This window comes from Pongo pygmaeus, chromosome 10 (assembly GCF_028885625.2).
Source record: "Pongo pygmaeus isolate AG05252 chromosome 10, NHGRI_mPonPyg2-v2.0_pri, whole genome shotgun sequence".
Taxonomy (NCBI): domain Eukaryota; kingdom Metazoa; phylum Chordata; class Mammalia; order Primates; family Hominidae; genus Pongo; species Pongo pygmaeus.
In genome coordinates, this window is record NC_072383.2 from 21785810 (window position 1) to 21809511 (window position 23702).

Genomic DNA, 23702 nt, shown 5'->3' on the forward strand with positions numbered 1-23702 from the left:
TACATTTTCATTTTCTTTGATGAAGTATCTGCTCAAATCTGTTGTTCATTTAAAAAATTGCATTGTGGCTCACACCTGTAATCCCGGCACTTTGGGAGGCCAAGGCAGGCAGATCACCTGAGGTCAGGAGTTCAAGACCAGCCAGGCCAACACGGTGAAACTCCAACTCTACTAAAAATACAAAAAAACTAGCTAGGTGTGGTGGCACATGCCTGTAATCCCAGCTACTCAGGAGGCTAAGGCAGAAGAATCACTGGAACCCGGGAGGCGGAGGTTGCAGTGAGCCAAGATCACACCACTGCACTCTAGTCTGGGCAACAGAATGAGACTCCATCTCAAAAAAAAAAAATTGTATTGCTCATCTCCTTATTGAGTTGTAACAGTTCTTTATATATTTTAGATACAAGTTCTTTGTCAAACAAATGTTTTGTAGCTTCTGGGGAAAAGAATGAAAAAGAAATTTTAAAAGAAGACAGGCCTGGGACAGTGGCTGGCTGGCTGTGGTGGCTCACGCCTGTAATCCCATCACTTTGGGAGGCCAAGGCAGGTGGACCACCTGAGGTCAGGAGTTTGAGACCAGCCTGGCCAACATGGTGAAACCCTGTCTCTACTAAAAATACAAAAATTAGCCTGGCATGGTGGTGTGCGCCTGTAATCCCAGCTACTTGGGAGGCTGAGGCAGGCGAATCGCTTGAACCTGGGAGGTGGAGGTTGCAGTGAGCCAAGGTCGCACTACTGCACTCCAGCCTGGGCAGCAGAACAAAACTCCATCTCAAAAAAATAAAAAATAAAAATAAAAAAAGACAAAAAAAAAAAGAAATAAGAAAAAAATGTTTTGCAAATATTTCTCCCAGTCTGTAACTTGCCCTTCATCTTCTTAATAGGGGCTTTCAAACAGCTAATGCTTTTAATTTTTGATAAAGTACAATTTATGGTTCACCATTTTATATCCTAAGAAATGTAACCTAAAGTCACAAAGATCTCCTGTATTTTCTTTGAGACATTTTATTGTCTTAGATCTATGCTTAGGTTGATGAACCATTTATAGTTAATATTTATATATACAGAGAATAAGATAAGGGTTAAGATTCAGTTTTTTTCCATATAGATATCCAAGCTCTAAGACCACTGATGGAAAAAGATTGTCCTTTCTCCCTCGAATTACCCGGGCATCTGTAAAAACCTGAAGTGACCATATACTTCACATAAGTCTATTTCTGAATTCTCTTATTTTCTTTGGTTAATCTCACACAGTCTTACTTGCTGCTTTACAGGAGTCTCGAAGTATGACAAGATAAGTCTTCCAATTTTCTTCTTTTTCAAAATTCTTTGGGCTATTCCTAGATCCCTTGTATTTCTATACAAACTTTAGAATTAGCTCATCAATTTCTATAAGAAATTGTAGCCTGTTGAGATTTTAAGAGGGATTGAGTTGAATCTATAGATTAGTTTGGGAAGAACTGACTTAATACTTAGTCTTCCAACCCATGTGTATGGCATATCGTTCTTGGGTCTTCTTGAATTTCTCTCAGTAACATTCTTAGTTTTCAATGTACAGATCTTGCATACATTTTGTTAAATTTATCCATAAATTTTTCATGTTTTTTGATCCTATTATAAATGACATTTAAAATTCAATTTCCAATTCTTCTTTGCTAGTACATAAAAATCCAGAAAGTGGTTTAGATTTGATCATTAGTTCCAGGAGCTTTTCTTTAGTTTTCTATCTATACAATCATGCCTGCAAACAAAGTTTTACTTCTTCCTTTCTAATCCGTCAGTTATTTTTTTTGCCTTATTGCACTGTCTTAGATTTCAAATATGATGCTGAATGAGATAAATGGAGCAGCAAGTGGTAGTTGCTCTGCCGCCTATAAGGTAGATATTTAAGTATGACATTTTATGAATTTTCTTGTTTAATTTTTACAACAATCTTACAATTTCAGTACAATTATTTTTATTTATTTATTGAGATGGGGTCTTGCTATGTTACCCAGGCTGGTACTGAACTTCTGGGCTTAAGCCAACATCTTGCTTGTCTCCTGAGTAGGGGGACTATAGGCATTTGCCACCACACTTGGCTTAAATGTGTCCTTTAAAAATTCAGGCCAGGCACAGTGGCTCATGCCTACAAACCCAGCAATTTGGGAGGCTGAGGCAGGCAGATCACCTGAGGTCAGGAGTTCGAGACCAGCCTGGCCAACATAGTGAAACCCTGTCTCTACTAAAAATACAAGAAATTAGCCAGATGTGGTGGCACACACCTGTAATCCCAGCAATTCAGGAGGTTGAGGCAGGAGAAACACTTGAACCCGGGAGGCAGAGATTGCAGTGAGGTGAGATTGTGCTACTGCACTCCAGCCTGGGCAACAGAGTGAGACTCTGTCTCAAAAAAATAAAATAAAATTCAGTTTAGAACAGAGAAAGGAAGTACATGAAGGAGAAGATAGAGAAGCATTTACAATCTAAATGAAAAAGTATACACACACACATAAAATAACTTCCAAAACAAACCAACGATTAAAGAAAAATCTAACGAGCCAACCTTACTATTACAGTTTTTGCTACAATGTGGATATGGGCTATCTTAAACATGTGGTACACACACATTTCTTAAGACTTTATCTTTTATAGGCTGAGGACGTAGCCTCGCTCCTATATATTCAAAATGGTAGATTCAGCATCATGCTACCTACCTGCATTTGCGACAAGCAACAGGGGCAGTCCTCCTCGCTCTATATCATCTTTAATCATTTTCTCCAGGAAGGCAACATCCAGGAACCAAAACAAACCATTAAAAAATGAGGTGCCCAGTATAAAAGCTATAAAATGAAAAATTATGACTTACAAAAGAAGCAGATAACTCTCAAAAGTAATGTCAAATCAATTCTTACTCTTGACAATTTTTCTGTTTTCTCTCATCATAGATGTGAAAATCAAATAGTTTTCCTTTAAGACTAGAAAAATCAGTTAAACAAGATTAAAGGTAAAAACTGCACATATGCAGGAACATTTCTTTGATTTTAAACATTTACATTTAAATGAAATGTTCTCTTAACTCCCCTAAAACAGCCAAGAATGTATCTCTACTATGACTCACTGATGTACCTGAACTAGAAAATAAAACTACCTTGACAAAAGAAATAAAAAACTCTAAAATCCATCCCTTCCTTTTCCTTCTGGAATCATTAAGGAGAGATTTATCACCTACATGTCTGAAAATAAGCAGAACTCAATTCCACGATGACAATGAAGAACCTCATTTTCAAAATCTGCCCATTCATAAATCCAGGCAACAGTGCTAACTCATTAAAAGTAGGAGCTTCAGAAGAAATTTCTGGTGCTCAATTGAGCTGCAATGTTTCTACTTAAAGCAGGTGATACAGTAATTACAAGACTCCTTGAAAGCCAGGTGCTCCTGACCTATATACCAACCAACCTTCATGGACATTCACATATTAACAGAAGCATATATTACACAATGCAAGGATCCAAGCAATACATGAGTAAGTTACTAATTATCTGGAGGCCAGCAAACAGAACTTCATTTGAAAGGTAGTTTCAAAACACAATCCCACATGATTTTACAAACCAAAAGTAGAACTCACCATCTGATGCTGGGATCTAAACATAGTGTTACAAGGTACATGGCACAAGCAGTGGAAGGGCAAGCCGAACTGCAGGAAGAAACACACCACTTGACAAGAAAGCTCTCTGCACCATTCACTTCAGATTGTGAAAGGCTGTGGCTCTAAGACAAGCCACGATTATTCTCCTAAGAAATCTCTCTCCTTAGGAACTCTTAATATTATAAATTGATGTTAAAGTACATTTAGAAAGCCAAGCCAAAAAAAAAAAAAAAAAAAAAGGTGAATTTCCAAGTGCCTTATAAGAGGATATAATGTAAAATTTTCTAAATGAGTCAAGTAATTATCTTTGGTATATTCTAGAATATACCAGAAACACTTCGACAAACACAGAAACAAGTGGGTCGTGAGCATTTTAGTGGGGGTAATTTTGGATTCTTTCTCCAAGCATTACTGGTAAATAACACCAGCTAAAGGCATTCAAAGAACAGTATCTTATTTATGGGTTCACCCACCTCTAAAAAGTAATAAATATGGATTAGCAGATGCACATTTCTCAAGAGAAGTGAAGTCAGTGTTATGCACAGAGACAGTGGTTGTCAACTTGATTTTATATTCTTCATGTTTAGCTTCCAAGTCCTTGAGGAGTTTACAGTTTTAGGAAGTGTAAACAGTTGCAGCATATTGTTTTGTGTGACTAAGACTTGGTAGCATTCAGAGACCAAAAATTTAATAAGCACATTTTTCTCCTTAAAGGATTAAAAATTATGAATGTGACACCCAAGTAAAACAAATCCTCAAAAAAAATACAGGTATTAAAAGTGAAAATGCCTAGCCCCCTACCCTATAAGCCACCAATCCACCCCGTTAACAGTTTAATACAAAAACTTTCAGATATTTTCTAGGTATAAATTTACGTATTTTTCTAGGTACAAAAACATAGGTATAAAGGATACACACACTTTTAAAAACATGAACATAACCATCTTATATATGCTGCTCTGCCAGCTGCCATTCCCAACAGAACACTCTCACACATCTTTTGAAGGTTAGACTGTTGTCCCCAAACACCCTTGTGTCTGCAAGAGCCTGGCTTGCAGTAGACACTAAGTAATTCATTAATTCATTTCACGTTTCAGAGGATTATTATTAAATTCCCCCTTTTTGTACACCCTCAAGAAGAGGACATAATTTCTTAACACCAGTGATCACAGCTCAGAATCAACTTAAAAGTCACTAAGTGTCTCCCATACATCCCCCTGGGACTCCTACAGCTTACAAAAGAGGAACCCTCCAACCCTACGGGTTTAACTTTCAAACGTTCTTGGCAAAGACGGTTAACAGTGTCTTATCTCGATGTAGTCCCCCCAGTTGGGCTAGAAGCACCATGAACTTTAAAAATAGTCATGCTCGGCTGGGTGTGGTGGCTCACGTCTGTAATCCCAGCACTTTGGGAGGCTGAGGTGGGCAGATCACGAGGTCAGGAGATCGACACCATCCTGGCGAACACGGTGAAACCCCATCTCTACTAAAAAAAATACAAAAAAATTAGCTGGGTATGGTGGCAGGCGCCTGTAGTCCCAGCTACTTGGGAGGCTGAGGCAAGGAGAATGGCATGAATCTGGGAGGCGGAGCTTGCAGTGAGCCGAGATCGCGCCACTGCACTCCAGCCTGGGTGACAGAGCAAGACTCTGTCTCAAAAAAAAAAAAAAAACAAAAACAAAAACAAAAAAATAGTCATGCTCTTTGATCCAGCAATTCTAGACTGACTCTGAAAATCCATCTGAGGACCATAACCCTAAATAAAATACAGGAAGAGCTTTATGCACAGAGAAGTCCTTAACAGCACTACACAAAGAACATTACCTGAAAATGGTCACAGAAAGCAAGAGAATGCAAACACTCTTCATTGTCCAAAAAGGCAACAGTTAATTACTATATATTCACTTGAAGAAATACCATGAAGCCATTAAAAATAAACTATACTTTGAAAAATTATTATTAAAATGATATATTCCTGTTTTAACAGTAAGTGAAAAGAGCCAGATACAATCATATAAACACAAACACACCCCCTTCGATTAAAGCCTGGGAAAAAAGAGAAAATGTTGACTGTGGATGCCCTTGGGTAATCTATCACATATTCCTTATTTCTAAATTCAGTAATTTTTACAAATATGACAAAAGCAATGTAAGACCATCTTTCTTTTCACTCAACAAGAACAGCAACTAGAGAAACAGGTCAACTTTAAAATTTTCAGAACAAAATAAGACATTATTTCTTTAAAATAGCCACATAATACCACATTACCTGATTACAAAGGTATTGGCCCAGGCCAGGTCTAGCAGCAGCACTAAGATATATGACAGGCTTCTTGTTATATAACACACTGAAGCCATCCACTACGAAGTCTTCATATCGAGAATGAATGGCAAGCCTACATATCTTTGCAAGTCCTTCTCTTTCCTCTTCGTGGAAATAAGCACAGCCATTTTCATATCTGTTAAGAGATACATATTAATATGCTCTTATTTCTAGTTAAGGATTGTATAAGTCAACCTTATAATCATGGAGACAATTCTTTTCTCAAGCTAGGAATTGTCACTTTTATCAGGCAGAGAGGACAGGAATGTGAAACATCCTCATCATAGATGGCTGACACCTCATTACAGCTGAGGTTACCAAGCAGCGAGACAATAACCCTCCATCCATACTCAATTCCATAAAGAGCAGAAACTATGAAAACAAGTAGAGACCAGGAATTCCCAGATATAAAAAGCCTGAAGATCATGGTTCTGGCTTATTATGAACTAAGGCCAGCACTGGATAACACAGGCATAGTTCATAGCAGAGTTTCAGCCCTAAAACATCCAAAGTAAATAAAACTGTCAAAAATGCTAGCCAGAGGATGGGTGTGGTGGCTCATGCCTGTAATCTCAGCACTTTGGGAGGCCAACGAGGGTGGATCACCTGACGTCAGGAGTTTTGAGACTAGCCTGGCTAACATGGTGAAACAACTGTCTCTACTAATTGCCAGGTGTGGTGGTGAGTGACTGTAGTCCCAGCTACTCGGGAGACTGAGGCAGGAGAATCACTTGAACCCAGGAGGTGGAGGGTGCAGTGAGCTGAGATTGTGCCATTGCACTCCAGCCTGGGCGACAGAGCAAGACTCCGTCTCAATAAAATAAAAAAGCTAGTCAGGCTAACTTTTGGTTTTACTAAAATCTGCTGAGGCTCTATCTCCTAGAGGAGGAGGGACAATTTCAATTACAGGCATAAGATTTTTACTAGAACAACACAACACTGCTCCTTTAATAAAGCTGGGCAAACTTATACTCGTGCTTGGCCAAGTTCTTTCCCAACACTGAAAGTGAGGGTCTCTCAAGATAAATGTCTCAAGTTAGGCAAACATTCCTTCTCCATAAAAGTAATAGCATAAACCCAATGCCACTAGTCCTATGTCTCCTACTGAATTCTTCATCTGTTGTAATTCCTTAGTACTGCCAGGATTATCACAGAATAAAACAAATTTCAATTTCATAGCACATATTCATCTTCCTTATGACAGAGTTTTCTTTTTTTTTTTTTGAGACAGAGTCTTGCTCTGTCACCCAGGCTGGAGTGCAGTGCCTCAGCCTCCAGAGGAGCTGGGACTACAGGTGCCCACTACCACGCCAGGCTAATTTTTTTGTATTTTTAGTAGAGACAGGGTTTCACCATGTTAGCCAGAATGGTCTCGATCTCCTCACCTTGTGATCCGCCCACCTCAGCCTCCCAAAGTGCTGGGATTACAGGCATGAGCCACCGCGCCTGGCCTCAGAGTTTTCTAATAAAACACAAGCTAATATTTTCAAAGCACAGCTGGCCCTCCAAACCTGTGGGTTCTGCATCTGTGGATTCAACCAAACATGAGTAAAAAATCTTCAGAAATTTAAAAAGATGGGTGCCTCTGTACTGAATATCTACAGACTTTTTTCCTTGTCATTATTCCCTAAACAATACAGTGTAACAACTATTTACACAGCATTTACATCATATTAGGTATTATATGTAATCAAGAGATTAAAGTATATGGGAAGATGTGCCTCAGTTGCATGAATACTGTGCTATTTTGTATAAGGAATTTGAGCATCCATGAATTTTTTTATCCAGAGGGTGAGGATGGGAGGTCAAGAACCAATCCCCCAAGGACACTCAAGGATAAGGGACAACTGTATTTGAATCTAGATCATTGCTCTATCTTCTACTGACATGTGCCAATTAGATACCCCACAAATAAATAACTGCTGACCCTATCAAACACGTATGTACTTCTATTCTCCACCCTTCACATGTATTGGTCCATTAGCTCATTTAATCCTCACAACGCTTCTATGAAATAGGCATTAATACTATCCCCATCTAACAGACGATGAAACAGGCATTGAGAGGTTAAACACCCCTTTCAAGGAGAAAGAAATCTGAACCCAAGTAGTACAGCTCCAGAAAAAAGATCTTTCAGTCTATGCCCGACTCAAAAAAGTCTTCACTGGAAACTCATCATGTCTTTACCTGAAAATTCTGCATAGCCATAAGGTGGTATCTGAAAGTATCCTAGTTGTAAGTTTTCTCAGCTTCTCTTTGTCCAGAGTTGAAATATAAGCTCCCAGGCTATGTCCCAACAAAGCCATATGACCTTGTTCTCCAATATTTTGGATTCTGTTAAGCAAAATTAGTTTAAAGTATTAGAGTCAAACCATAAAAAAGGACATAGAACTTAGAGACACAGAATTCCACAGAAATATGTCAGACTCGAAATCTACTTAATGGCCCAGAAGGCAAATCAATGCATAAACAGTAGTGATAGTTTGGTGAGAATTTTTTCTATTTTTTGAGACGGAGAAAAAAATATATTTTTTTTTTTTCTGAGATTGAATCTCCCTCTTGATGCCCAGGCTGGGGTGCAGTGGTGCGATCTCGGCTCACTACAACCTCCACCTCCTGGGTTCATGTGATTCTCCTGTCTCAGCCTCCCAAGTAGCTGGAATTACAGGTGCCCACCACCAAGCCCGGCTAATTTTTTGTATTTTTAGTAGAGATGGGGTTTCACCATGTTGGCCAGGCTGCTCTTGAACTCCTGACTTCAGGTGATCCACCTGCCTCGGCCTCCCAAAGTGCTGGGATTACAGGGATGAGCCACCACTCCTGGCCAGAAAAATATTTTCATAATTTGAGTTCCAGGAGGTAAATATCCCTTTTTAAATTGAGTACCTACAAACTGTTTTAAAATAATTTCCTATTAAAATATTTTAAAAATTAAATACCAGCCTTAAGAATTGTGGAGGGTAGAGCTAAGGTAAAATCAGCTGAAAGCATTTTTTAAAGAACTAAATCCTGGCCAGGCACAGTGGCTCATGCCTGTGATCCCAGAACTTTGGGAGGCCAAGGCGGGTGGATCACGAGGTCAGGAGATTGAGACCATCCTGGCTAACACGGTGAAACGCCATCTCTACTAAAAATACAAAAAATTAGCCGGGCCTGGTGGTGGGCACCTGTAATCCCAGCTACTCAGGAGGCCGAGGCAGGAGAAAGGAGTGAACCTGGGAGGCGGAGCTTGAAGTGCGCTGAAATGGCACCACTGCACTCCAGCCTGGGCGACAGAGTAACACTCCATCTCAAAAAAAAAAAAAAAAAAACAAAAAAAAAGAATTAAATCTCAGGTATATGCATCAAATAAGAATTATTTATTGCAATAATACAGCAGATTCATGGGGGACTAGGTATTATTTTATATATAATTAAAATTGATTATATAAAATGTTTTATATAGAATTAAAACTAATTTCCCTTATAAAGAATAACTGTAAAAAAGAAGGAATAAGTTTACAATTGTTAACTGTGAATAATAAGAAAAAGACAAATAACCTAATAGGATCATGGGCAACAGACAGTTCCTAAAAATAGAAATGGGTCTTAAAACATACAAAAAGACACGTCACTTGGTTCATAATTTAAAAACCTGCAAATTCAAATTATGCTGAAACACCATTTCTCACTTATCAGATTTCTCATCAGAATATCACTTATCAACGATCCTTCAGTCTGATAACGCCTTTGCAGGTGAAAGTGTGGAAATAAAGTACTCTCACACATTGCTGGTGGGACCGCTAAATGCCGCAACTCCATGGAGGGAAATTTGGCAGGATCTATCAAAATTACAAAGGCACACACTGTCTGAGACAGCAACTCCACTTTCAGGACTTTGTCCTCCAGACACCTGCTTCTATGAGAAGTGACACATGTCAAAAGTTGTTTGCTGCAGCAATGTTTGTAACAGTGCAACATGACAGGGGACCAATAAAATAAAATATGGTTCATCTGTTCAAAGTAAAATACATTGCTCTGACAAAGGAGAAAGTTCCTGTGCATTAATATGCAGTGAACTCCAAGACATAAGTGAAAAAATGCAAGGTGCAGAGCACATGCGTAGTAATTATGTATTAGAGAGGGTGGGCATAGACATTTTGCTGGTATATAACACATATAAAATCTCTCTGGAAGAATACACAAGAAACTGGTAATGTCTGTCTCTAGAGAAGAAACACGGTAGGAAGATAGAGGTAGGAAGGAAAATTCCCTTTGTATATCGTTTTTTATTGTATAAATTTTGAACCAAGAGAACAACTTTACTTATTTCAAAACATTAAACTTAAAATAATTAAAGAGAAAACTAACTAAATACCTAATGAATACAAGTACAGCAATTCTTAGGAAGCAGAAGCACAGCAGCAGAAAGACATACGACACTCACTCTTCAGTCCTTCTGCCAGCGCCTCTCTAAGGCATGACACCATAAAAACTATGGGATCTAATTTCAATAAATGCCTTCATTTCACAAAATATATATTACATATAAATGTCTTTCTGAAAATAAAAAGGACTATTTTAATATCATATGTAACTCGATGAAATATAGCTTCTTATTTGAGCAACTTGTCAGAGCGCAATCACTACTGAAATCAAGAACACATACACTTGAAAAGAGAAGCTGCCAGGTTCATTACCTGGGGCTCTGGGGCTCCTCATCTTCATCTCCATGCATCAGATTCTGAACTAACTGGAGGATGCTCACCATATCTTGTCCACTGAAGAATAGAAAGAGTTGATGGGCTGATGGGAACAGCACACATCCCCCACCACTCTCCTGCTACTTCCCTCATCCAACTAGTGTTGCTTCAAGTTTTTTTTTTTCTTAAGCAACTATAAGAGAAAGAACGTGGTATATAGTTTATGCTTTTTGAAAAACAAAGCTCAAATTATAAACTGAATTCTGATATAAACTTACTTGTGGTTAAATAAATCTTCTACCTAATTATGAGTTTCATTTTAATAAATGTCACCAGTCTTTTTATTTTTTTTTTTTTTTTTTGAGACAGGGTCTCACTTTGTCACCCAAGCTGTAGGGAAGTGGCATAATCTGGGCTCACTGCAACCTCCGCCTCCCGGGTTTAAGCGATCCTCCTGCCTCAGCCTCCTGAGTAGCTGAGATTACAAGCGTGCACCACCACGCTCGGCTAATTTTTGTATTTTTAGTAGAGATGGGGTTTCACCATGTTGGCCAGACTGGTCTTCAACTCCTGGCTTCAAGTGATCCACCGTCCTTGGCCTCCCAAAGTGCTGGGATTACAGGAGTGAGCCACCACGCCCAGCCGTTTTTTCATTTTTGGTAGAAACATGGTTTTGCCATGTTGCCCAGCCTGGTCTCAAACCACCGAGCTCAAGCAATCCTCCTGCCTCAGCCTCCAAAAGTGCTGGGATTACAGGCCTGAGCCACCTCGCCCAGCCACCAGTCTTGCTCTAGCAACATTTCTATACATTTCATTTGAATCTTGGAGTACAAGACACAGAATATTTAATAAGCATGTAATAAGAGCCAAAAGTCCTTATAATATGTACTCATATAAGTATATTATATACTACATATTATATAAAATATAAAATATAATATATAATCATCCTTAGTACATTATAATATGCACTCATATATTATATACTATATAAAATATAAAATATATATAAAATATATAAAATATAATATATAATCATCCTTAGTATATGATAATGCTAGACAGTCACACAATACTCCAATGCCACTGGTATATCGAATTTTCCTCCTTAGGGATCTTGTCCGTTTGGACTAACAGCCTTTAACAATGCAAGCTTCATTTATTACCAGCTCTTCCCTGAGCTGGGAACCTTGAGATCTGCTTAGAGTGTAAAAACATTTTACTTCTATCCGAGATATGTTGCTATGAAATGCTCATTACATGAGGAGATGGAAAGTTATGAAAAGAATTCGAATGGCTGAAGTAGCAAGCAATGGCAAAGCAACTTGCAACAGGAATAACGTAAAGCTATTCCTCTGTTAATGAGAATAGACTAAAAAGATGTTTCCTCTTTCAAAAAAGGAAGCTCCATCAAAACACTGTCCCCAAACCAATTGTCCCCAAGGTGCTGCCCTTCAAGTGAGAGGGGCTCTGGGCCTTGGACACTGTCGAGGTTAGAGCAGGCAGGAGCCCTTGAGGCACACTTGGCTGACTGCCACATGACCTTGAGCAAGCTATTCCAACTTGCCAAGCCGGACGTTATGGATTTGGGAGGCTTCAGACAGTGAAGGTATGGCACTTAGCTGTGCCTGGCACGTTACTAGTCTTGAATGCTGGGTGGTAGCACTCCTAAGTGTGAATCCTCCTAGTCAGTGGCTTAAGGCTGAGAATTACAGATGCTGCTGGGAGTATCTCTCCTGGGAAAACTTCTGTGGAATTAGGAGACTAAACCTTAAAACCTTTGGTTTCCATCAGTAGGCCTGGAATGAGGAGATTTTATAGGACCTGCCTCCTGTTCTGAGCTGAGAATGCACTTCACACCTAGCTTCACATCAGCATTATTCATGCTACGAATAGGAGCGACTGTTTTAAAGTATTAGTATCTCGGCGTGTTATTGGCACACTGTGATCCTTCCTCCATACTTTTCTTTTGCAACCTGGTTAAATTTATATCCAGGTCAAAGGATATTTAAGGGAGTTGTACTGTTTACTTATGTGCAGTTTCCTGGTTATAATAGGAAAAAAAATAAGTTTGTCTCAGGGAAGCTGGGCTGGGATACTAATCCCAGATTAACTGCTAATGTCTTGTGAAAATTTTAGTCAGCTACTTACTTTTTTTGCTATTTTTCCTGCTATTCAAACCATGAAGACGTGACAGATTTGCTTCAGTTGCCAAAAAATAAGTAATTTGACATTTTCCTTTCATTTACATTATGAAAACAATAAATCAAATTAAAATACCTCTTAGAATAAAACTCAGTCTACCAAGTAGATTACAGGCTTCAAGAGTGAACTAAGTATGACACACCAGTTATAATGATGAATTTGTATATCACTTTTATTTCATAGGGTCTCGCCATGTTGTTCAGGGTGACCTCGAACTCCTTGACTCAAGCCATCCTCCTGCCTCAGGCTCCCAGCAGCTGGGACTACAGGTGTGCACCACGGTGCCTAGCTCCATGTATCACTTTTGAGTCATGAGGTTGTATTAAATTGTTGGTTTTCTGTTAGTCTCTCTGAGACGAACTCTGGCTGTGCAGAGAAATGCTGCCTTGTCTTTTTTCTGGCACCTTTATCTGTCAGGATGTTATCAGCCCAAAGCTATGGAGCCATGTGGGGAAGTACCCCTGAGAATGTTAACTCAGAGGACAACAGGGCTAGGAAATGATGAAAGAGTGGGTGAAACTGAGTACTGACAACATTGCCTGATCTCCTGGATCAATCCACGCCTGAAGCTAGTCCCCAGATTTCTGAGTACAGGCGGCCCCAAAGTTCCCTTTATTTACTTAGGCTACTTTTTTTTTTTTTTTTGAGACGGAGTTTCGCTCTGGGTTGCCCAGGCTTGGAGTGCAATGGCACGATCTCGAGACACTGCAACCTCCGCCTCCCAGGTTCAAGCAATTCTCCTGCCTCAGCCTCCCAAGTAGCTGGGATTACAGGCATGTACCACCATGCCCAGCTCATTTTGTATTTTTAGTAGAGATGGGGTTTCTCCACGTTGAGGCTGGTCTCGAACTCGTGACCTCAGGTGATCTGCCCACCTTGGCCTCCCAAAGTGCTGGGATTACAGGCGTGAGCCTCCGCAACCGGCCACTTAGGCCACTTTAAGATAGATTTATATCCCTTGCAATTGAGAGAATCTTGACCACCATAATTAGGGACTAGTGAATAAGTGAGTCTGGTTAGCGTTCGGGAGGATTCAAGGGGAGAAATGTGATGTGTCCATTGTAGGGTAGTTAATTACTGACACTATCAAGGAAAGAGAAAATGAAAACGCCATGCCACCAAGGAGAACATCAACCTGACAATTCAGGAAAGGAACAAAATACCAAGGAATTGGTTAACAGGCTGGAAAATAAAATATGAACCACAGCCGGAACTGCCAGGGAGCTATACATGCCATTACCATCAACACCCACTCCCTCAGCCCACTGCCCACACGTAGAAGTCCCTCCCTGCATGCAAAGGGAAACGGTGTCAAACACACACCAGCCACAGGAGGTAGAGAGCAAGGATGACTTGCAGGGGGGCTGACCAGATCATGTTAATGTATGTGGCCAAGTCCATGAACCTCTGAGCGTCCACAGACATGAGGTTGACGATCTCCTCGACTGTGGAGGATTTTCTGGCTGAGCTGGTGATCACCAGGGCCTGTGGGACAAAGGAGAAGGAAGGTGGGTGAGTGTGGCAGGTGAAGAGGCCTGACTCTCCCTCCAGACCCACAGAAAGGAAGGAGACTCTCAAGGGCAGAAATGCTGCAGATCTCTGCTCCTCCCCTCCCGACCTATCTGTCTGCCCAGGACGCCTGTGTCATCTCAAAGCCCACATTCTTATCCATGGTGCTCAATGCCTCCCAACCTTGAACTCATCAGTTGGCAAGGGACCCTAGGTATCCTCAAAACCAGGGCTTCGCATGCTTTAATGTGCACACATGCGGCTGGGTTTTTTTGGGGGGAGTGGTGGGGGGTGGGGGGAGTTGTTTCGGATTCTGCAGGTCTGGGGTGTGGCCTGGGATTCTGCATTTCTACGCTTCCAGGCTGTGCCAATGCTGCTGGTCCCAGATCCCACTGAAGGACCGAGGGTCTGGGCCAGGTTCTCTAAGCCTTGGCATTCTTGACATCTGGAGCTGGATAATTCTTTGCGGGGCTGTCTTGTGCACTGTAGGAGTTTTAGCAGCAATCCCTGGCCTCGACCCACTACATGCCCTCACCCCCAGCTGGGACAACCAAAAATGCCCCCAGATATTGCCAAACATGCCCTGGTGGGGGAAAATCTCCCTAGTCCTCAAACATGGTTGCACACTATCATCTGGTGAGTTTTAAAAACACTAAGACATTAGCAGGTGTGGTGGTGCATGCCTCTGGTCCCAGCTACGTGGCGGGCTGAGGTGGCAGGATCGTTTGAGCCCAGGAGGTGGAGGCTGCAGTGAGCCAAGATCGTGCCACTGCACTCCAGCCTGGGTGACAGAGCGAGACCCTATCTCAAAAAATAAAAATAAATAAAAAATAAAAGCAATGACACCTGGGTGCAACCACAGCAATCGCAATTTCACTGGTCTGGTGCAACCTAGGTGTCAGGAAGTTTTTTTGTTTTTTGAGACAGGGTGTCATTCTGTCACACTGGCCGGAATGCAGGGATGCTATCAGGAATCACTGCAGCTTCCAACTCTGGGGCTGAAGTGATTCTTTTAACTCAACCTCCTGAGTAGATGGGACTACAGGTGCGCACCACCATACCTGGCTAATTTTTTTTTTATTTTCTGCAAAGCCAGAGTCTTGCTATATTGACCAGGCTGGCATTGAACTTCCAGCCTCCAGTGATTCCCCCACCTTGATCTCCCAAACTGCTGGGATTACAGGCATGAGCTATAGCGCCGGGCCTTCATCAGTTTAAGCTCCCCAAGTGAGTCTAATTCCCAGACAGACCTGAGAATCACTCCTCTAGTTCATCAAGTACCTGCAAGACTGTCTCTTCCTAACCCAGGAGCCAAGCAGTTTCCTTGACCTCGAGACAAAAAATAATAATAATAATTTATAGGGATCAAGAAGGTAATTTGGTTCCTTTGAAATTGGATGTACACAAATGCCTGCTACATACTCTTATCATGCAAGGAATGTGCCACCTGCTCAGTTCAAATTAAGAGTGACAACAGGATGGGCGCGGTGGCTCATGCCTGTAATCCCAGCACTTTGGGAGGCTGAGGCAGGCGGATCACCTGAGGTCAGCAGTTCAAGATCAGCCTGGCCAACATGGCGAAACCCTGTCTCTACTAAAAATACAAAAATTAGCCGGTCGTGGTGGCACGCGCCTGTAGTCCCAGCTACTCAGGAGGCTGAGGCAGAAGAATCGCTTGAATTCAGGAGGTGGAAGTTGCAGTGAGCCAAGATCATGCCACTGCACTCCAGTCTGGGGGAGAGAGAGAGACTTGGTCTCAAAAAAATGAAAAAAAAAAAAAAGAGTGACAACAAGCTGAAACACAGAATGTTAACAGCAGAATGAGGATCCAAACTTGGATTTCCCCACATCAAGGGCCACGGATCCATCTAAGAAACTCAATTACCCACAGCTGATACACAAGGACATCGACACGCCAACCCTTGAAATCAGCTTTCCTAAAGTACAATGCCTGATGCGTACTGTTCCTGCCACCTAAGGTCACGGAAGCTACCCTCATCCTACTGCTCCAGAAGCTGGGCTGGAAATCCCCACGCTGGCCCCAGAGTAACCCAGGGCTGCAGGAGGAGATGTCAAAGTCAGGCCACATGCCAATGGCACAGCGCCCCCTACCTTCCGATAGACAGCCCCAATGACAGCGGTCTTGATCCTCATGCCACTGACGAAGCAGATGTGGAAGTACTGGTGCAGCACGAGGGTCTACAGGCAGGCAGTGACGAACAGCAGCACGGTGTAGAAGTAGCCCTGCCAGTCTGGGGCCTTCGCGTCATTCACAAACTTGATGACCAACCTGCAAAGGAGCAAAGAGAGGGCCTGGAATGACTTGTGACACGTGGGGGCTTCAGTGTTGGCACTGCAACTTTCTCCTGATTCCAGATGAGCTAGACACTATCACTTCAATTTCATAGACAGAAAAACAAGTCCACAGTGGTGATCTGGCTGTGCACGTGGCCCAAACTGCTCATAAAAGAGGCCTCTGCCTTGGGGTTGTGCACTAAGTGCTCTAGCTCTATCTCATCACCAGCAAGTCACCCAAAGGAATTGCATAGGGAATACGAGGTAAAGAGGTAGGGAGGAAAAGACAATGAATGTGTAGCCCCCGAGTCACAGAGCAGCAGAGAGCCAGGGAGGAGCGAGGCAAACTCCTTTCTGACTCCCCGGTTCCTGGTTGCAGTTTTTGTTGTTGTTTGTTTTTTTTATTCTTTGCTTTTTCTTTTTTTTTTTTTTTTTTTTTTGAGACAAAGTCTTGCTCTGTCACCAAGGCTGGAGCTCAGTGATACGATCTTAGCTTGTTGTAACCTCTGCCTCCTGGGTTCAAGCAATTTTTATGCCTCAGCCTCATGAGTAGCTGGGATTACAGGTGTGTGCCACCACGCCCGGCTAATTTTTGTATTTTTAGCAGATGGTTTTGTCATGTTAGCCAGGCTGGTCTTGACCTCCTGAGCTCAGGTGATCTTCCCACCTCAGCCTCCCAAAGTGCTGGGATTACAGGCATGAGCCACTGCGCCCAACCCTGGTTGCAGTTTTTTCATAAGATCTGCGGGCATTTCCTTGCTGTTGGTTTCCCAAGACAATGCCATATCCTCCCCATTTGGGTTTCAGGGGAGCCTATTGGGTTTCTGTTACTTGCAAACGAAGTGGTCTTCACTAATATGGTAATTAAGTAAAGCATAAAGCAAAGCTAGGCAGTGATTGTGGCTCACATCTGCAATCCCAGCACTTCCGGAGGCCGAGGCAGGAGGATCGCTTGAAGTCAGGAGCTCGAGACCAGCCTGACCAACAAAGCAAGACCCTGTCTCTATTTTTTTCAAAAAAGTTAAAGTAAAAATGGAGACATCTGGCTATGAGCCCATTTCAGGACACAGCATGACCCCAGGGTTATGACTGATGCAACTGAAAGATCAAATCCAAGGAGGGAAAATGGAGCCCACCTGGGAGAGAAGGGGTCTTACTTTAAGATCTGCGGCCCAGAAAACATCATCAGGTTGTGGATGGCCTTAAAGAAGAAGCTCATGAGGAAGTAGGGCCCAAAGATCTTGTATAACACCTTAAACAGGGAGGGGTTCCACTCCTTCTGTGGGGACTTGACAATCAAAGCCTCCACCTCCTCATTCGCATCCACCTTGGAACTCTCTTTTGGCTGGGCAGGATCCTTGGAGGAGTACACCACCTTCACCGGCTGCCTGGAACACAAGGAGGTGAAGCCGTTGTGGGGTCTGCCAGAGACGCAGCCCCCTACCACAGGGACATGGCCAGGGAATGTCACCCTTCAGGGAAGGCAGAGTCAAAGACAACAAGCCCAGGGAGAGAGGCAGCTCAGCACAGTGGTTACAAACACGGGCTCTAGAGCCACCGGCTCAAGGTCTGGCTTGGCCACTGGCCAGCTGCGTGGCTTCAGGCAAGGTCCTTAAGCTCTCTGGGCCTCAGTTTCCTCCTCTGTGAAATGAGGATAAAAGTAGGACCTACCTCTAAGGTAGGTAAGATTAAACGAGTTGAATAAGTTAAAGGCTTAGAAAACTGATGGCTCCAAACTGATCTAGAGTCAAGGCAATCCCCACCAAAAGCCCAGCTGGCTGCCAGGTAGAAATTATGAGCTAACTCTAAAATTCACATGGAAACTCAAGGATCCAGAACAGCCAGAACAATCATGAAAAATAAGAACTAAGTTGGAGGATTCACACTTCCTGATTTCAAAACAATACAAAATAACAATCATGGCTGGGAGTGGTGGTTCACACCTGTAATCCCAGCACTTTGGGAGGCCAAGGCGGGTGGATCACTTGGGGTCAGGAGTTTGAGACCAGCCTGACCAACATAGTGAAACTCCATCTCTACTAAAAATACAAAAATTAGCCAGGCATGGTGGCAGGTGCCTGTAATCCCAGCTACTTGGGAGGCTGAGGCAGGAGAATTACTTGAACCTGGGAGGTGGAGGTTGCCGTGAGCCGAGATCACGCCATTGCACTCCAGCCTGGGTGACAGAGCAAAACTCCATCTCAAAAAGAAAGAACAACAATAGGCTGGGCGCAGTGGCTCACGCCTGTAATCCCAGCACTATGGGAGGCCGAGGTGGGCAGATCACCTGAGGTCGGGAGGTTCAAGACCAGCCTGACCAACATGGAGAAACCTCATCTCTACTAAAAATACAAAATTAGGCCGGCATGGTGGCGCATACCTGTAATCCCAGCTACTTGGGAGGCTGAGGCAGGAGAATCACTTGAACCCAGGAGGCGGAGGTTGTGGTGAGCTGAAACCACACCATTGCACTCCAGCCTGGGCAAAAAGACTTGGTCTCAAAAACAAAAACAAAAACAAACAAAAAAAGAACAATAATCATCAAGACAGGTAAAGGGATAGGCATATATAGATCAATGCAAAAAAAAAAAAAAAAAAAAAAAAAAAAAACAGTCCAGCCAGCCAGAGCAACATAGCAAGACTCTATTTCTAAAAAAAAAAATTTTTTTTTTGACTGGGTGCAGTGGTTCATGCCTGTAATGCCAGCACTTTGGGAGGCCAAGGCGGGTGGATCACTCGAGGTCAGGAGTTTGAGAACAGCCTGACCAACATGGTAAAACCTCATCTCTACTAAAAATACAAAAAATTAGCCAGGCATAGTGGCAGTTGCCTGTAATCCCAGCTACTTGGGAGGGTGAGAAAGGAGAATCGCTTCAACTCAGGAGGAGGAGGGGGTTGCAATGAGCCGAGGTTGTGCCACTGCACTCCAGCCTCAGCGCCACAGCAAGACTCTGTCTTAAAAAGCAAATAAATAAAACTGACTGTGATGATGACTGCACAACTCTGTGAACACACTAAAAATCAGTGAATTGTATGTTCTGCATACATGGATCGTGCGGTGTATGAATATCTCAATAAAGCTGTCACCAAAAAAGTAGTCTTTATCTTACAGGGATTTTTTTTTTTTTTTTTTTGAGATGGAGTCTTGCTCTATCACACAGGCTGGAGTGCAATGGTACGATCTCGACTCACTGCAACCTCCGCCTCCTGGGTTCAAGCGATTCTCCTGCCTCAGCCTCCCGAGTAGCTGGCATTACAGGTGTGCGCCACCACACCCGGCTAATTTTTATGTTTTTATTAGAGACAGGGTTTCACCATGCTAGCCAAGCTGGTCTCAAACTCCTGACCTCAAGTGATCTGCCTGCCTTGGCCCCCCGAAGTGCTGAGATTATGGGCATGAGCCACTGTGCCCAGCCAATAGTTCGTTCTTGTACATCACTTAGTATTCAGTTGTGCAGATGTACATAACTGGTGCATCTGTCTGTTCACTTGCTAATAGATATCTGGCTTACCTCCAGTTTGGGTTATCACAAAGTAGCTAAGAACATTCCTGTACCAGCCTTTTATGAACATATGTTCTCAGCTCTGTTGGCTGGATGCCTGGGAAGGGGGTGAGTGGTGGTATGTTCACTATGTCTAACTTAAAAAACTGCCAAACTCTTCCAGAGTCACAGAAGCATTTTGCATTCAGGCCAGCAGAAACCACAGTCCAAACTGGCCCTAAGCTCTGAGTGGCCATACACAAAAGAGAACATAAAACCACTACACACAAACCAATGAAGCACTGGGTTTTTAAATCCAAAGCTAGAGCAGGAAGATTACTCACACCTGCCTTTTTTTTTTTTTTTTTTTTTTTTGAGACAGAGTCTCATTCTGTCACCCAGGCTAGAGTGCAGTGGCACAATCTTGGCTCATTGCAACCTCCACTTCCTGGGTTCAAGCAATTCTCATGCTTCAGCCCCGCTGTAGCTGGATTACAGGTGAGCGCCACCACACCCGGCTAATTTTTGTATTGTTAGCAGAGACAGGGATTCATCATGTTGGCCAGGCTGGTCTCGAATTCATGAACTCAGGTGAGCCTCCCACCTCAGCCTCCCAAAGTACCACAATGACAGGCATGAGTCACCATGCCCAGCCACACCTGACTTTTGAGAAGGAGTCACTTAGGGGTGAAGAGAGGTGGTAAAAGGATCCAGGAAGCCATGCAGATCCCCCAGCCCTGGCATCCATCACCTGATCCCCGAGCCTAGGACACCCAGCAGCCCAGAGCTGCACGGGCTGCATTCCTTTCTCTGGTTAACAAAAGGGATCTCAGTGTAAGGAGCCACATCAAGAAATTCCAGCCTAGGACAGGGTTTTCCTTCTCACTCTCTCCAGGTTCACAGGGGTTACAGGTGCCAGATCTGGCTTACGCCTCTGGGAATAAAGCAAGCGATCCGTCTACCAATGTCCCAAGGAAATGATCCCCTGGCTCCATGCTGAGCATCTCTGAACACCAAGGTACTCACAGAGCCAGACCCTTCTCAGGTGGCCCGCTTTCAAGCCTAAAGACCCAGTTCTCACCACATCCTCCCTGGCAAGATCGAAGTGTAGATGAATAAATAAAACTCGTACAATTAAAACCTGCCCAGCATGTACTCAGGGCTAGGGCACAGCTTATCGTGACACACATCTCACTGAATTCTCAGAAAATGCTCTGGGTGAAAAATGGAAGCTCCAGTCAGGCATAGTAGCTCACACCTGTAATCCCAACACTTTGGGAGGCCAAGGTAGGTGGATTGCTTGAGCTCAGGAGCTTGAGAACGGCCTGGGCAACATGGCGAGACATCATCTCTACAAAAAAAAAAAATTAGCCAGGTGTGGTGGTGCGTGCCTGTAGTCCCAGCTACTAGGGAGGCTGAGGTGGGAGGATCACTCCAGCCTAGGAGATGGAGGTTGCAGTGAGCCGAGATCGTGCCACTGCACTCCAGCCTGGACAAAAGAGTAATACCCTGTCTCAAAAAATAAAAAAATAAATAAAATGGAGGCTCCCAGTGAGGCATGAAGAGACTTCACGGACAGCCCTTGAGGTTCCCACCCTGGTATCCCTGCCTTCACTCTTGTCCCTAAATATCCACCTTCCCCAGGGCAGCCTGGGTTGTTATGAACCAGAACTCAGCTGGGTGTGGTGGCTCACACCTATAATCCCAGCTATTTGGGAGGCTGAGGCAGGAGGACTGCTTGAAGCCAAGAGTTGGAGACCAGCCTGGGCAACACAGTGAGACCTGTCTCTATAAAAAAAAAAAAAATTTAAAAGGCCAGGCGCAGTGGCTCACGCCTGTAATCCCGGCACTTTGGGAGGCCGAGGCAGGCAGATCACCTGAGGTCAGGAGTTTGAGACCAGCCTGACCAACATGGAGAAACCCCATCTCTACTAAAAATACAAAATTAGCCAGGCGTGGTGGTACATTCCTGTAATCCCAGCTACTCGGGAGGCTGAGGCAGGAAAATCGCTTGAACCTGGGAGGTGGAGGTTGCAGTGAGCCAAGATAGCGCCACTGCACTCCAGCCTAGGCAACAAGAGCAAAATTCCATCTCAAAAAAATAAATATAAAATATAAAATTAATTAATTAATTAATTAGCCAGGCATGGTGGTGCGCACCTGTAATCCCAGCTACTCTGGAGGATGAGGTGGGAGGATTGCTTGAGCCCGGAATTTCCAGGCCACAATGAGCTGTGATCATGCCACTGCAATCCAGCCTGGGCAACAGAGCAAGACCCTGTCTCTAAAATAAACACATACATACATACATACATACATACATACATACATACATACATACATACATACAAACAACAGAACTCACGTCACACCACTGCCCTGCAGAAAACCTGCCCCTGTGTTCTCACTGCACCTGGAATCCCACCCTAACGCTCAGAGGAGACCCCTGCAAATCCTTTTCCTGCTTCATCTCCTCCCTTTCTCCCCCTCACTCACTTTCCTCAAGCCACACGAGCCCCCTGATGCACCACAAGCTTCCTCAGAGCCTTTGCACTGGCTGTTCCCTCTACCTGGAAAGCCCTTCCTTCCCCAGATACACACAAGGCTCACTCCCTCCAATGCAAGTCTCTGCTCAAATGTGACCTTCTCAAAACAGACATACATGGTCAGCTGGGCATGTTGAACAAAAACACTTCAAAAAGCAGTAACGGTCAGGATGCCAGAGGCTCAGAAAGAGCCAGAGATAGACTTAGGGAGGGACAGGCACATGCTCACCACGGGTCATGGCCGCACTGGGTAGAACTTTCACCACTGTATCTAAAACAGCTCCCTCAGCTGGGCACGGTAGCTCATGCCTGTAATCCCAGCACTTTGGGAGGCCGAGGCAGGAGGATCACTTGAGGTCAGAAGTTCGAGACCAGCCTGGCCAACAGGGTGAAACCCCATCTCTACTAAAAATACAAAAAATTAGTCAGGCATGGTGGCGTGCACCTGTAATCCCAGCACTTTGGGAGGCCAGGGCAGAAGAATTGCTTGAACCTGAGAAGCAGAGGTTGCAGTGAGCCGAGATCACACTACTGTATTCCAGCCTGGGTAACAGAGTGAGACTCCATCTCAAAAAAAAAAAAAAAAAAAGCGCACACACACACACACACACAAGCTTCCTCGGTTACTCTCACCCTCATTTCCTCATTTTTAATCTCACCCCAACACTATCATTCTCCAAAGCTTCTTCTCAATGCATGTTTCACAACCAACGTCCTGTCTCCCATATAGAATGTCGATGGCACGCAACTAGAGTGTGTCTCTTTTGTTCCACTCTCTGAACCCTCAGGGACTAAACATCACTAAGCACAAAAAGCAGCAGTCAGTTTCATCTGCTCAATGAATTAAGGGCCAGACCAGTGGAGGAGCTTCTTGATTCAAACTCCATCCTCCTCCCAAGGCTGTGATATTGGCCTCTCCCATGGTGTCTCCAGTGACCTGCTCTCCTGACAAGCTCCAGGGGACACAAAGGTGGGCATCCTTCTTCCATGAGAGGAAGCCAAGCCAGGTGATCAGCAGAGGCGTGGATGAT

At 43.4% G+C, this 23702-nt stretch overlaps 2 protein-coding genes across 12 annotated transcripts in view; both read right to left on the bottom strand.

Annotated features, from left to right (window-relative positions):
* LOC129009439 (nuclear pore complex-interacting protein family member A7) overlaps positions 1-14299 on the bottom strand; it is a 39139-nt gene extending 24840 nt beyond the window's left edge. For 4 of the 11 annotated variants that reach the window (XM_054442342.2, XM_054442340.2, XM_063672492.1 and 1 more), the window contains exons 1-4: positions 14163-14299; positions 10632-10712; positions 8140-8286; positions 5899-6088 (exon numbers count right to left, since the gene is read on the bottom strand). In XM_054442342.2, coding sequence (XP_054298317.1) covers positions 5899-6088; positions 8140-8286; positions 10632-10702 — 408 coding nt within the window. In that variant the 5' untranslated portion in view covers positions 10703-10712; positions 14163-14299. Of the gene's footprint in view, positions 1-2696; positions 6089-8139; positions 8287-10631; positions 10828-14162 lie in introns of those variants that run through there. The other 7 variants (XM_063672502.1, XM_063672501.1, XM_063672500.1 and 4 more) reach the window with 5 other exon arrangements.
* Positions 13637-23702, bottom strand: part of LOC129009443 (multidrug resistance-associated protein 1-like) — a 100043-nt gene continuing 89977 nt past the window's right edge. Inside the window, exons 9-11 of the mRNA XM_063647227.1 lie at positions 17801-18031; positions 16461-16638; positions 13637-14324 (exon numbers count right to left, since the gene is read on the bottom strand). Coding sequence (XP_063503297.1) covers positions 16548-16638; positions 17801-18031 — 322 coding nt within the window. The 3' untranslated portion in view covers positions 13637-14324; positions 16461-16547. The remainder of the gene's footprint in view (positions 14325-16460; positions 16639-17800; positions 18032-23702) is intronic.